Below are 15013 nucleotides of genomic sequence, written 5' to 3'. Positions count from 1 at the left end.
TTTTTCTTTCCCTCTCCTTCTGTTAACTTTCTTCCTAACTTTTCTTCTTGTTTTCTTTCCCGTCCCCGAGTCCAGTCTGGCCTGATTACAATAATTTAGAATAAAAATAACTAATAAAGATCAAACAAACTATGACAATCAAGTGGACCAGTATAGCAAAAGGCCCACTTGGGAAAGTAAATCTGTTGGGCATTTTTCTTGGCCTTCAGACAATAATTCTGATTGCTACAGTGCCAGACAGGACAAAAAAAAAACCAAAGTATTGATCATTTTGCGTGAACGTGAACCCAGATGCAGACACAATGTGAAGCACTCTCTTGAATTTCACAAACTTTATTTGCAAACAGGAAATACTTGGTCTGTGGCAAACAGGTAATCAACAATGAGACAGACTTGGGGAACGAGGGAGTTGCAGGGCGAAGGCACTGTGACACTGTAACCCTCTACAAAATGCCATGTTTAGAAAAGTTAGTGAAACAAACTGATCAGCCGTCTTATCCTGTGTTGTGATACAAAATACATCCTCTGTAATCCACAAGGGTGTAACCATTGTTATCCTTGAATCTGTGCATTGTCAGCCAAGATTGTTTGTTTGTTTTTCCTTTTGACCAGATGCAACTGGTTCCCTGTGCCAACAACGTGTGGTGCTGTGGTAAAGAATAGAGAAGGCACACAGATTGAGCTGCTGTTATCTTCACAACAGGAAGGTTTGTTCTTCACAATAGTGTCTTTGAACAGCTTCAGGAATCATTACATTCAGTGCAAAGGAAAGACCTTCTGCTTCAGTCCCATTTACAATACATGGCCACAGTTTCCTTTGCTAGAGTCTATATAAATCTCTCAGCACAACTCTGACAAAACATGCTGCTTGAGTCCATTCAAAATATTACAACTACAATATCTAACATTAAACTTTATCATATATAAAAATATAGCATTCTTTATAAAGACACACAAACACACTTGTGCTCCCTGTACTTCCTTTTTAAATACATTTATAAAGCATATTAAATGAATCTGTTTTTAATCATTTTAATACTTGTTACAGCACTAAATTATTTATGTGACGTGTTTCTAATGTACTGACAATGTAACTTCTTTTTTTATGGTTTCACTTCTTACAAAAACAATGGTTTTGGTATAAAACAAACACAGTCTCTCGTGTGGTTTAGGTTAGCTGCCACACACACACACACACACACACACAAACGCACACAAACTCTATTCCACATTAGCCACTAAGCTAGCATTAGCATCACCTGCAGCTTTAACTCACAATTTTCCAAATAAACAACATTTTTCAATTTATAAGGGGTGCAGTAAACATTTATTTTAATGCATATTTACTAACCTGTGGTAAAGAATCGAAAAAGAACGAACGTTAAACTAGAGTTAGCTTCACAACAGGAAGGTTTATTCTTCCTCTGTGCCCCAAAACACTGCTCGATACCACCGGTGCGCTGTGTGCCCTCTAGTGTTCGCATGTGTAATAGCATTACCTCAAACTGCCATAATTCAACAAGAATGTTTAACAACAGGTTAACAAATACAAACATAATGAAAATTTTCTTGAAGGTGACTGTTTTTCTCTGATTATTTTCAATATTGTATTTTGAAAGAAACTATTTTAAACTCTTTACATGTTCATCTGGCGAAAGAAAAATGATTTTCTTATAACTAAAATAGATCGAGAAGTATAGTTTCATTAACTCATCTATATAAAACATTTTGTTGAGGGTACAAAAGCCGTGGTAGTTTATCTTGAAACAACAACTGTAATCTCCATATATATCAACTATTTCCTGGAACAAAAAGTGAACTTTAACCTCAAAATCAGTAGTTTTATCTTAAGGAAGCTCTAATACTTTGTAATAAACAGACCACACCTTTGCTCTTGTCACTGCCATGATATTTCTTTAGAGCCTCCCTTCACAGATGTGTCTGTATCAGGATGGGTCTAAACAACATGGTGTAAATGCAGTTGCTGGTGAGCCTCATTTCCTGTAGGAGGTGAACAAGAGCAGAGATCTGTTTCCCTTCAGAGCACAGAGGTTGTTTCTGTTCAGAGGAAGTGAAACTGTCTGACAGTCACTGAGAGACGGTGAAACGGCACAGCACATGAATCAAATGGATCAAACAAAATTCTGCTGTTCAGTCTGTTTGGATCTACTGAAGGATCCGGTGACTATTCCCTGTGGACACAGCTACTGCATGAACTGTATTAAAAGCTTCTGGGATGAAGAGGAAAAGAAGAAAATCTACAGCTGCCCTCAGTGCAGACAGACTTTCACAGCGAGGCCTGTCCTGGTGAAAAACACCATGTTAGCAGATTTAGTGGAGGAGCTGAAGAAGACTGGACTCCAAGCTGCTCCTGCTGATCACTGCTATGCTGGACCTGAAGATGTGGCCTGTGATGTCTGCACTGGAAGAAAAATGAAAGCTTTCAAGTCCTGTTTATTCTGTCTGGCATCTTACTGTGAGAAACACCTTCAGCCTCATTATGATGTGGCTCCATTCAAGAAACACAAGCTGATGGAGCCCTCCAAGAAGCTCCAGGAAAACATCTGCTCTCGTCATGATGAGGTGATGAAGATGTTCTGCCGTACTGATCAGCAGAGTATCTGTTATCTCTGCTCTGTGGATGAACATAAAGGCCACGACACAGTCTCAGCTGCAGCAGAAAGGACTGAGAGGCAGAGAGAGCTGGAGGTGAGTCGACAAAACATCCAGCAGAGAATCCAGGACAGAGAGAAAGATGTGAAGCTGCTTCAACAGGAGGTGGAGGCCATCAATCAGTCTGCTGATCAAACAGTGGAGCACAGTGAGAAGATCTTCACTGAGCTGATCCATCTCATCCAGAAAAGAAGCTCTGATGTGAAGCAGCAGATCATATCCCAGCAGGAAACTGAAGTGAGTCGAGTCAAAGAGCTTCAGGAGAAGCTGGAGCAGGAGATCACTGAGCTGAAGAGGAAAGATGCTGAGCTGAAGCAGCTCTCACACACAGAGGATCACATCCAGTTTCTACACAACTACCCCTCACTGTCAGCACTCAGTGAGTCTACAGACTCATCCAGCATCAATATCCGTCCTCTGAGCTACTTTGAGGATGTGACAGCAGCTGTGTCAGAGGTCAGAGATAAACTACAGGACATTCTGAGAGAGGAATGGACAAACATCTCACTGACAGTCACTGAAGTGGATGTTTTACTGTCAGATCCACCAGAGCCAAAGACCAGAGCTGGATTCTTAAAATATTCACGTGAAATCACACTGGATCCAAACACAGCAAACAAACAGCTGTTATTGTCAGAGGGGAACAGAAAAGCAACAGTAATGAATCAACAACAGTCTTATTCTGATCATCCAGACAATTCAATTCAATTCAATTCAATTTTATTTATATAGCGCCAAATCACAACAAATGTCGCCTCAAGGCGCTTCATAGATACAGAGAAAAGCCCAACAATCATATGACCCCCTATGAGCAAGCACTTTGGCGACAGTGGGAAGGAAAAACTCCCTTTTAACAGGAAGAAACCTCCGGCAGAACCAGGCTCAGGGAGGGGCGGCCATCTGCTGCGACCGGTTGGGGTGAGAGAAGGAAGACAGGATAAAGACATGCTGTGGAAGAGAGACAGAGATTAATAACAAATACGATTCAATACAGAGAGGTCTGTTAATACATAGTGAGTGAGAAAGGTGACTGGAAAGGAAAAACTCAATGCATCATGGGAATCCCCCGGCAGCCTACATCTATTGCAGCATAACTAAGGGAGGATTCAGGGTCACCTGGTCCAGCCCTAACTATATGCTTTAGCAAAAAGGAAAGTTTTAAGCCTAATCTTAAAAGTAGAGATAGTGTCTGTCTCCCGAATCCAAACTGGAAGCTGGTTCCACAGAAGAGGGGCCTGAAAACTGAAGGCTCTGCCTCCCATTCTACTTTTAAATACTCTAGGAACAACAAGTAGGCCTGCAGAGCGAGAGCGAAGTGCTCTAATAGGGTGATATGGTACTACAAGGTCATTAAGATAAGATGGGGCCTGATTATTTAAGACCTTGTATGTGAGGAGCAGGATTTTGAATTCAATTCTGGATTTAACAGGAAGCCAATGAAGGGAAGCCAAAACAGGAGAAATATGCTCTCTCTTTCTAGTCCCTGTCAGTACTCTTGCTGCAGCATTTTGGATTAACTGAAGGCTTTTCAGTGAGTTTTTTGGACATCCTGATAATAATGAATTGCAGTAGTCCAGCCTGGAAGTAATAAATGCATGAACTAGTTTTTCAGCGTCACTCTGAGACAGGATATTTCTAATTTTAGAGATGTTGCGCAAATGGAAGAACGCAGTCTTACATATTTGTTTAATATGTGCGTTGAAGGACATATCCTGGTCAAAAATGACTCCAAGGTTCCTCACAGTGTTACTGGAGGCCAAGGTAATGCCATCCAGAGTAAGAATCTGGTTAGATACCAAATTTCTAAGCTTTTCAGCGCCGAGTACAATGACCTCAGTTTTATCTGAGTTGAGAAGCAGAAAGTTAGTGGCCATCCAAGTCTTTATGTCTTTAAGACATTCCTGCAGTTTAACTAATTGGTGTGTGTTATCTGGCTTCATGGACAGATAGAGCTGGGTGTCATCTGCATAGCAGTGAAAATGTATGCTATGTCTTCTAATGATGCTGCCTAGGGGAAGCATGTATAATGTAAACAGACAGATTCACTGACAGGTTTCAGGTCCTGAGTAGAGAGAGTCTGACTGGACGTTGTTACTGGGAGGTGGAGTGGAGAGGGGGAGGAGTTTATGTAACAGTCGCATACAAGAATATCAGCAGAAAAGGATATACATGTGTTTTTGGATATAATGACAAATCTTGGTCATTAGAGTGTAACAACAACAGTTATACATTTCAGTACAACAACATCCAAACTCGTGTCTCAGGTCCTCGTTCCTCCAGAGTAGGAGTGTACCTGGATCACAGAGCAGGTATTTTGTCCTTCTACAGCGTCTCTGAAACCATGACTCTCCTCCACAGAGTCCAGACCACATTCACTCAGCCGCTCTATGCTGGACTGAGGGTTTTCTGTGCTGTACATGGAGCCACAGCTGAGTTGATTAAAGTGAAATAGACTGAAGTCTTTCATATTGTGGGTTTAAATCTGTATTTTAGTTTCATTTTATTTTCTCTCCATCATTTCTGCACAGAGATCAGCTGTCAGTCAAACATTATGGGTGGTACCTCCACATCTTCTAGTTGTTCTCTTGATGTTTCTGAGTTTTTAAAGGAGATCTTTCCTGTGACTGTTTATGGAGGCTATCACTGCTCATCATCATTTTGATTTACTAAAATATTTCTCCACATGAAAATGTAAACTTCTCTATCCTCTAAATGTTTCTGGAATATTTGTATTGAAAAATGTCGACATTTCTCTTTATGAGTATGGCAGACCATGTGTGTGTGTTTGTGTTTGTTTTTGTCAAAATCATCAAACAAATGAGGAAAAACTGTGATTTTAATGAATGAATTCATATATTGTGTTGATGTTTTATTGTGTGAATAAACTGGAAGGTTTGACTATAAATCAAACTTTGAACAAAGTCTTTTCTTCTGTCTTCATTCCAGGATCTCACTCAAATCTGATGCAGAAAATATGAAACTAATCTGAGAGAATAACTGAAGCAGTTTTCCTCCTGAAGCATCACAAAGTTCAGAGTTCATGTTTAGAGCAGAAGATTCAGCAGTCGCTCTGTGACCTTTCAACTTTCTTCACTAAAACAGCTTCATTACAGAGAAACAAGTCACATTTTCTTCATGTTCTTAAGTCCTTTCAGATGTTTTTAATGGTCCTTGAATGCAGCATCAGTGTCGCAGGTTTAAAAGGTCACTTTCTGTTGTGTTCAAAGATTTCCTTCAGATATGGTCTTTAATCAGTAAAGCCAGTGATACAGCAGTGTCATTAGCTGTGTTATTGGCACCAGGCTGTGTTTATGTATGTATTTAATTCTGTCTGAGGATGTCTTCAGCATGAAATGATCATTTGCTCAGCTGCTGTGTCTCATCTCTTATCAGACATTGGTTGGAACAGAGTTTTGTTGCTGACCATCTGACAAGAGGGTGAAGAAAAGCTTCAGGCTTCATTTGGACACTACGTTGGACAGAAGTCTCCACAAAAATGACTCAGAAACACAAATATTATTAATGAAAGTCCAAATGTCAAAAAGGGGTCATACATGATCCTGAGAAATGTCCTTGAACATTTGAACATGAGTCAGAGGGTTGTCAGGTTTCTACACTGCATCGTGGCATCAAGCCTGAGATGTCTGTGTAAACAAGTATGGAGGACACAAATGCACAGACGCAGTCGAGCTGTTTACTGCTGATGAGGAAGGAAAATAGTCTGTTGGATATTAAAGCAGCATTTATTAGAGTAAGAACAGATACTTGTGTCCTTCATTTGATCCCCGTCAATTTACAGAAGACTTAAGGACCCTTTGACTTCTAACATACAGCTGCATGTTTACAATTTTATTATTTATTTATTTCTAGCAAAGCGAGACTTTACTGATTAAAGACATATAATCAGACATATTACTGTTACTTTGTGAAAAAGACTCACATAAAGCAGATTTATCACAAGCAAACATCAAGACACATCCTTCATGGCTTAAAGTTGCAGTGGGACTCTTTCGCCATCTGGTGGTTGTAACAGTTATGACAACTGTTCCTGCATATATGTCCCTCCTCAGTGTGAAGAAGACTGGACTCCAAGCTGCTCCTGCTGATCACTGCGTGTTCCTCCTGTGTCTAAAATCTATTTCCATTATGAATCAGGAAACTGTTTGCACCAATCATAAAGGCAATAAAATACGTCACACACTAAGAAATAACAAAAAGGAATTGTGGATTTCAAGGAGATTTTTCCCTCGTTTTTTGTTTTCATAAGAATACAAACTAATGCAAGAATGTCATGTTTTCATAAGTTTGTAGAGACACTGTTCTGTTGTATTCTAGGACATCAGTCACTTTTTAAATGCATGCTCCTCCTCCTCCTCCTCCTGCTCCTCATCATCATCATCATCATCAGCACCCATGACCTCCTTTTAGTCTTTGTTTTGTTATTTTTCAGAGTTCAGGAGACGTTCTTATGGGATTTCCACAGTGTACAAGTACTGTTTAGACCCTTTACCTAAAAGAAAAGAGTAAAGTACAAAGTAGATTTACTCACTGCAGGAAAATAATGCCTCAATCTGATATATTGTCTTATATGACAAACTGAAAGTGATGCATCAAAGTGTAAGCAGCATTTTCCTGTTACAGCTGGTCTAGATGGAACTGATCTGATCTCCTTTATGTACAGGTAGATATCCAGTGGGTTTGCTAAGGGTCACAGATGAGGGGCTGTGTGAGATGTTTAATGGGAAAGGAAATAAAACCATTGTTCCAGACCTGCAGCTAAGATACTCGAGTATCTTCAAATATGAAGCTGAGTATTACTTCCATACTTTCCTCCACTGCTGATGACCTTGTTACCTGCTGCTCCCTGTTAATGATCAGCCTCAGTTCTGATAGTAAACTGTTGGCTCTCGTTCTGTCAGCTTGTTGCTCAGTGACGTCTTGTTTTCATTTTCCTTCTTCTTCAAATGTGTCTTCCTTTAACTCTTTGCTTTTGTTTCTGCTTCAAACACCAAATGATACACGTGCTGCACCTCTGATGGTTTGTCAGAGAGCAGAACAATTTACATTACAGAGAATATTTAAACTTTAAATGCATCATGTGTTTCCCATTACTGGCTGACTTGTCCGTGTTTTTTGAAAGGTGATAGTTGTGTATCTTTAATCAGTTAATGCAATATGCTCGACTGAAAGAGCCATCCAGCAGGTCAGATGGAGAATTTTACATGCCGAATCTGACCCACGAGCCTCATGTTTGACACCCCTCATTTATACCTTTTCTCTAAAAGAACAGATTCAATTACAGTGTGGATTTGCTCACCACAGGAAAAATCATGAATGTGATAAATTGTGTCATATCTGACCTCTAAGCATCATTTTAACTGTCACAACTGGTGAAGATGGAGCTGAACTGACCAGCAGCATGTATAGTTAGATTTTTACTGGTTAGCAAATGTTCACAGATGAATATCAGCGGCTGTGAGATTTTTAATGGGAGTGAAAAAAATGTTACACTTTCTGGAAACTTGACTTTGTTTGAGTTTCTAAAAATTCATTTACATCTGAAGTGGCGCTGAGCAACAGCTGCTTTTTGTGAGAGGGGGAAAACAAGTTGTTGTTTTTTTTATTTAAAACTTAACCTGAAGCTTGTGCCACAATTTCAGCTGCAAGAAGTGCAAAACAGCACACGAGCAGAAAAGATCATTGTTGAGTAAAGTCCCTGAAAGTATAAAGGACAGTTTTACATGTACTTGGATACTTTCAGCTACTCTGCGTGACTTTTGTACCCTGCTGCTCCCTGTTAATGATCAAACTCTGACTGACAGTAAACTGTTGACCATCGTTCTTGTCACGGCTGCGGGGGCAGACGTGTGGTGAGTGTGAGACTGGATCCAGACGCAGGCACCGGCTTGGAAGTGAGCGAGCTTTTATTAAAACAGGTGGCACAAACAGAAATACGGCGAGCAAAGCAAAACCTAAAGCTGACCTAAACGGGGAATGACTAACAAAACAAACCTGAATGGACGACTCCGGGAGAAAACGCAGGGAAGAAACACAGACGGACTAACAACTAACATGAGTGAACACACACTATAAATACACAGAAGGGAACGAGGAAACTACACACAGGAGGGAGGCACAGCTGATTGTGATCAACAAGACGAGACAGGGGAAACGCAACCTGAACACACTGGCATAAGACACAGACTTTCACAATAAAACAGGAAACTCAAAACACACGTGAAGACACAGACTCAGAGACGCGGGCTTTACACAGAGACCTGACTACACTAGAGGGGATACACAGGCAGGGAAGACACAGAACAGAGGGAGCACAGAAGTAACACTGGGATGGCATAAGGGTGGCATGAAAATCAAATGGGGTGACAAAATCAAAGCCTTTTTTTTCAAACACCTATGCAGGCGGTTACATATGGTTAAAATGATTCAAATGCATTAAGTATACACATGTTTCATATAAACATAGTCTATAACTTAATTATTTTCAGTTACACAAAACATGTGAATTTTGATTTTATGTGCTGTATAGCCTGTATAGTAAATAAATATGTAGCCCAATAAGTATACAATCCAGAAAGCTACACAACATGGGGCGGTTCATTGACAAACACAAGTCTAACTTAAGTTTCACACTGTTTTTTGTTAGAAAAAAAATCAAATTGTGACTTAAATTTACACAAAATGTCAGAAATCTGCACTGTCATGAACAAAAACTGAAACCTAATTTTTCATAATTTGTTGGGTTTACCCTCTGAGGTCCAAAATATAACTGGACACTTTGGACTCCTTTTCATTTTACATTTGTATTTCACCTTTAAATTGTTTCATTTAATTTTTTTTCCTGGCCTTGTTTGGTATCATTCTTTTCAGCACAACCTCATGTGTCTGAATTTGGTTGTTTTTTCATTGACATATTGATTAACTGATCTGAAATCACAGAAAAACATAAAATCCTATTAGTAATTTACTGTAAAATCCCTAGAAATTTTTATTAAATTATTTTATAACTTGAAATGCAAAACATTTGCAAGATCTCGCAAACGTAACTCGGGATCTCGCAAAAGTTGAATTCCAACAATGGTGGCAGCTACTTAGTTGTAATGTTACTCTTTCTGGGTCACAAAATTAACTTTCAAGATATTTTGAGGCGTGAATGTAGCTGTGTAAACGTCAAATATCTGCTCGGTTTACAAGACATCACATATTTGCAAAAGTGCTCCTACGTTTTCGGAGACGTCTGACACCCACCATCTCGAAGCTAACGGGAGGTCGAGACCTACTATAGCCGGGGGGAACACCGCTCTCCCGGCACATCGTGCCTCGACCTCCCGGTCGGCTTCGAGCTGGCGGCCTCCGAATGCGGCTAAAACTTTTGCGAGATCTCACAAAAGTTTATCTTAATTTTTTTTCTCCCATGTCCCTTGCGGGGCTCCGTAAAATATAAATGGTACATTTTGCAAATTTATGTACAAATTTTTTAAACATATACAACTATTATTCTAAAAATGAAGGCCTGAAACCAGGAGGTTTATCACGCCTTCTGTCTTCCACCAAGGAGACAGCGTTTACATTGCAGTCTGCCTTTGTGACTTTCATTAGTGCCCTCACTGACACAAAAAACAAAACAATGACTATACAACAGACTAACTACATAAGACAACACAACACACTGTGGTGTAATTGCATTGTACAGTAGATGTTAATGGAGCCGGTCAGTGTAGTTAGGCTGATGGCAGCTAGAGGGCGAGACCGGTGTGTTTTTGTATAGAATGTTATGTTATGTGGGGGCAGAGCAAGAACAAGAAAATAAAGCGTGGTTATGAATCGTACAGTGGACCCGCGTATAATTGAATAACACGACATGGTGTCAGAAGTCCTGTACTCATCCATATAACCTCGACTGAACAAACCTGTGTCTGGCGGAGCTCGCGGAAAAACGAGGGGAAAATATGGCGGATGAGACTGCACAGAGAGCACCGGCGGGGCCGAGCGCGACATTCAGCATCCAGCCACCGGAATCCTTCGACTGGTCCAAATGGATACGGAGGTTCGAGAGATTCCGTCTCGCCAGTAATTTGAACGTCAGCTCGGAGGAAAACCAAGTCAACACGTTGATTTACTGCATGGGAGACGAGGCGGACGATGTGCTTCGCGGTCTGAGTTTAACAGCGGAGCAAAGGACAACGTATGAGGGGGTACGTGATGGTTTCCAGGCTTTTTTCATTGTGAAGAAAAATGTGATCTATGAGCGCGCCAAATTCAACATGCGCAGACAGGGAGAAAATGAGACAGTGGATGCTTTTGTGACAGCACTGTATCCGCTAGCAGAACATTACTATGGAGTGCTACATGATGAGCTGATACGTGATAGGCTCGTTGTCGGTCTCACAGACAAACGGCTGTCAGAACGCATGCAGCTTGACCCAGATTTGACTTTGCAGAGGGCTATCAACATGGCGAGGCAAAGTGAAGAGGTAAAGCGACAACAATCCTCCTTGCGAGGTGACTCTAGAGCTGAGGCTAGCGATGCTAAGTCAGTAGATAGAGTGCATAAAATCAGTCGTAAGCCTGTTAGAACCAAACTGCTCCAGACTGATAGTCGTCAAGCTCAAACACGTGGATTCCGAGAAGACGGCAAAAAAGGGCCAACCTGTCAGAAATGTGGTGGCGCTTCATCCCATTCAAAGCAGGATTGTCCAGCGAATGAAGTGAAATGCCATGCATGTGGGAAAAGGACATTACAGGCGTGTATGCAGGGCACCAAAAACCATGCATGAGGTTGAAGAGGATGAACATGGTTTGTTCCTGGGCAGTGTTAAGTGTTAGGGTGAGCCGTGGACTGTCAACTTAAGCATAAACAACAAAAATGTGTCATTTAAAATTGATACAGGTGCCGATGTGACAGTCCTACCCCTTAAGGTGTTTAAGGAGCTCTACAGACACAACCACCCCCCCGGTCGCCATAAACCAACCAAGGCTCTGCTGGGTCCTGGGAGGAGTCGTTTGGATGTCGTTGGTGTCAGTGAGCTTGCACTGAGGAAGGGAGACAAAGAAATACTTGAGGATGTCTTTGTCATCAGACACCTGCACACTGCTTTGCTGGGGAGACCTGCCATTAGCAAGCTGGAGCTTGTGGCCCGTCTGGAGAGCATAACAATAGAGACGCTTAAAAAGTGCTACCCAAAGCTGTGCAGTGGTCTCGGTGAAGTACGTCAGCCGTACGACATCAAACTGAAAGCTGGAGCTCAACCTTTTTCCTTGAAGACGCCACGGAGAATCCCGTTGCCTCTGATGGACAAAGTTAAGCAGGAGCTGGCCCGTATGGAAGAACTAGGGGTGATCAGCAGGATTGAGGAGCCAACTGATTGGTGCTCAGGCATGGTGGTGGTACCGAAGAAGACAGAAGATGTACGCATATGTGTCGACCTTACACACCTCAATGAGTCTGTGTGTCGAGAGAAGTACATACTGCCATCGGTGGAGGAAACATTGGGCAGATTGGCTGGTGCCAGCATATTCAGCAAGCTGGACGCTAACATGGGGTTTTGGCAGATACCTCTGACGGAAAACTCAGCCAAATACACCACTTTCATCACACCGTTTGGGCGTTATTACTTCAAGAGACTGCCCTTCGGGATTGCTTCAGCACCGGAGCATTTCCAGAACAGGATGGTCACAGAGGTCACAGATGGTATGGAAGGGGTAGTTTGCCACATGGACGATGTGCTGGTCTGGGCCAGAACGCAGGAGGAGCATGACTCTCGCCTACACGCTGTGCTGGGCAGGATCCAAAAAGCTGGCATCACCCTAAACATTGACAAGTGCGACATCGCGAAACAGCAGGTGACGTTTTTAGGGCATGTTCTCTCAGCCAGCGGTATCAGCCCTGACCCAAGCAAGACCCAGGCTGTGAGGGAGATGAAGGAGCCACAAAGTGTGAGTGAGTTAAGGAGCTTTCTGGGAATGGTTAACCAGCTTGGGAAGTTTATCCCACAGCTCGCAGAGAGAGACAAACCTCTAAGAGACTTACTGTCTAAGAAAAACTGCTGGAGATGGGACATTGACCAGGCTAGAGCATTTCAGAACCTGAAAGATGCGCTCACATCACCGCCAGTGTTGGCCATGTATGACCCAAGTCGTGACTGCAAGGTGTCAGCGGACGCATCATCGTATGGCTTAGGGGGTGTGTTGCTTCAAAGATGGGATGAGGAGTGGAGACCCGTTGCCTACGCGTCACGCTCCCTCACTGCAACAGAACAGAGATACGCTCAGGTTGAAAAGGAGGCTTTAGGTCTGACCTGGGCTTGTGAGCGGTTCCGCAACTTTCTTATTGGCAAACACTTTCAAATGGAGACAGACCATAAGCCGCTGCTAAGTCTGCTGGGGGCACAAACTCTGGATGCGCTCCCTCCCAGAATTCAACGCTTTAGGATGCGCCTCATGCGATATTCCTACTCGATTTCGCGTGTACCAGGCAAACACCCGTGGACAGCTGACACGCTCTCACGATCTCCAGTGAAAGCAAAAGAAACACTTCAAGACAAGGAGTCGTTGGAGAGCACAAATATTTACGTGGACATGTTGATGGACAATCTGCCAGCTAGCAACAATTTCTTGGAGCAGCTGAGAGAAGAGCTGAAGAGGGACAGCGTATGTGGTCGCGTGATGCAGCTGTGTGAGGAAGGATGGCCCACACATTTCAACAGCAAACCAGCGCTAAGACTGTACTGGGCAGAACGGGCGTTCCTCACCGTACATGATGGTCTGCTAATCAAAGGGGACAGGTTGGTTATACCTGCAACTATGAGAAATGATGTGCTCACCAGACTACACGAAGGTCACCAGGGAGTGGTTAAGTGCAGAGAGCGGGCATGACAGTCGGTTTGGTGGCCAGGGCTAAGCCAGCAGATAAATGAGCTTGTCCTTAACTGTCGGACATGTTGCCAAGAGAGAGAAAACCACACAGAACCGCTGATGCCATCACAGTATCCGGGGCGGCCGTGGCAAAAGCTAGGAGCCGATCTGTTTATGCTGAGAGGGAAAACCTACCTTCTTGTTGTGGATTATGCCTCAAGATTTGTTGAGATTGCCCCTCTCACACCTTCAAGGTCAGAGGACGCGATCCATCATCTCAAAGGGATTTTTGCACGTCATGGGATCCCCGAGCAGCTGGTAACAGATAATGGGCCACAGTTTTCAGGGGCAGCTTTTGAGACATTTGCAAAAGTGTATGGCTTCCGTCACATCACAAGCAGCCCGAAATATCCCCAAAGCAATGGCGAAGCCGAACGAGCAGTTAAGACTGTCAAGAATCTATTGCGGAAACTGCTGAGCCACACTTGGCTCTGCTCGCTTACAGAGCCACCCCACTGCAGAATGGCTATAGTCCAGCCCAACTCTTGATGGGGAGACGGCTTCGCACCACAGTGCCAATACTGCCATCTCTGCTTGACCCCGCACTTCCTGATAGTGTGTTTGTCGCCCGGAGGGAAAAGGAGAGGAGGACTAAAGAGGCACAGTCATATAACCTTCGCCATCGCGCACGCAGCCTCGACAGGCTCACTCCAGACCAAAAAGTGTGGATAACAGACCAGAGAGCCAGTGGCACCGTTATTGGCAGCCACTCCACACCACGATCATATCTCGTGGAGGGACCTCGTGGGACAATTAGGCGGAATCGTCCTCATTTTGTTCCCATGAAACAGTCTCCAGACCAAACTGAGAGCAATAATGGGGAGCCAGAATCTGCAGAAGCCGGGGAGCAGTGCTCCACGGATGTGCCAGAGACAGTTTCTCCAGAGCTTCCATCTACACCCAGAACCAGATCCGGAAGAGTGGTTTTGAGACCAACCAGATTGGACTTGTGACGGATCAGATGGAAAGGACAGTTTTACACAAGAATACCCCTCTTTCGTAGTATTCTTTGCACAGTAAGGGTAAAAGTGTAAAAGCTAAAAGGTTGTCATATTCAAATATGCATGTTCAGAGGTTGGGAAATGCAGGGGGTGTGACGAGTTAGCATGTAAGAATTTGTGTTACTTAACGGGTTAATTAGAGTTACGATTTTCGTTATATAGTATTCCTTGCAGGTAAGCGCAGGACCAGACCTTCCAGCCACAGAGGCAGAATAACCCTCTAAGGTCTGGTGAGTCAATGGTAGTCTACCCATTGATTCTAGAAAGGGGAGATGTGGTGTAATTGCATTGTACAGTAGATGTTAATGGAGCCGGTCAGTGTAGTTAGGCTGATGGCAGCTAGAGGGCGAGACCGGTGTGTTTTTGTATAGAATGTTATGTTATGTGGGGGCAGAGCAAGAACAAGA

At 42.9% G+C, this 15013-nt stretch overlaps 1 protein-coding gene across 1 annotated transcript; it reads left to right on the top strand.

The window, feature by feature from the left end:
- Positions 1-2037: 2037 nt before the first annotated feature.
- LOC148097632 (tripartite motif-containing protein 16-like) lies at positions 2038-7817 on the top strand. The gene is made up of 2 exons (XM_087831300.1): positions 2038-3305; positions 7814-7817. The coding sequence occupies exons 1-2, from the start codon at positions 2119-2121 to the stop codon at positions 7815-7817; spliced, it is 1191 nt and encodes a 396-aa protein (XP_087687426.1). The 5' UTR covers positions 2038-2118.
- The last annotated feature ends 7196 nt before the right edge of the window (positions 7818-15013 follow it).

The sequence above is a fragment of the Neolamprologus brichardi genome, chromosome 18 (genome assembly GCF_056152115.1).
Source record: "Neolamprologus brichardi isolate AB-2024 chromosome 18, ASM5615211v1, whole genome shotgun sequence".
NCBI lineage: Eukaryota > Metazoa > Chordata > Actinopteri > Cichliformes > Cichlidae > Neolamprologus > Neolamprologus brichardi.
The sequence above is the reverse complement of the archived record's forward strand: the minus strand, read 5'-3'. Positions and strand labels throughout refer to the sequence as shown.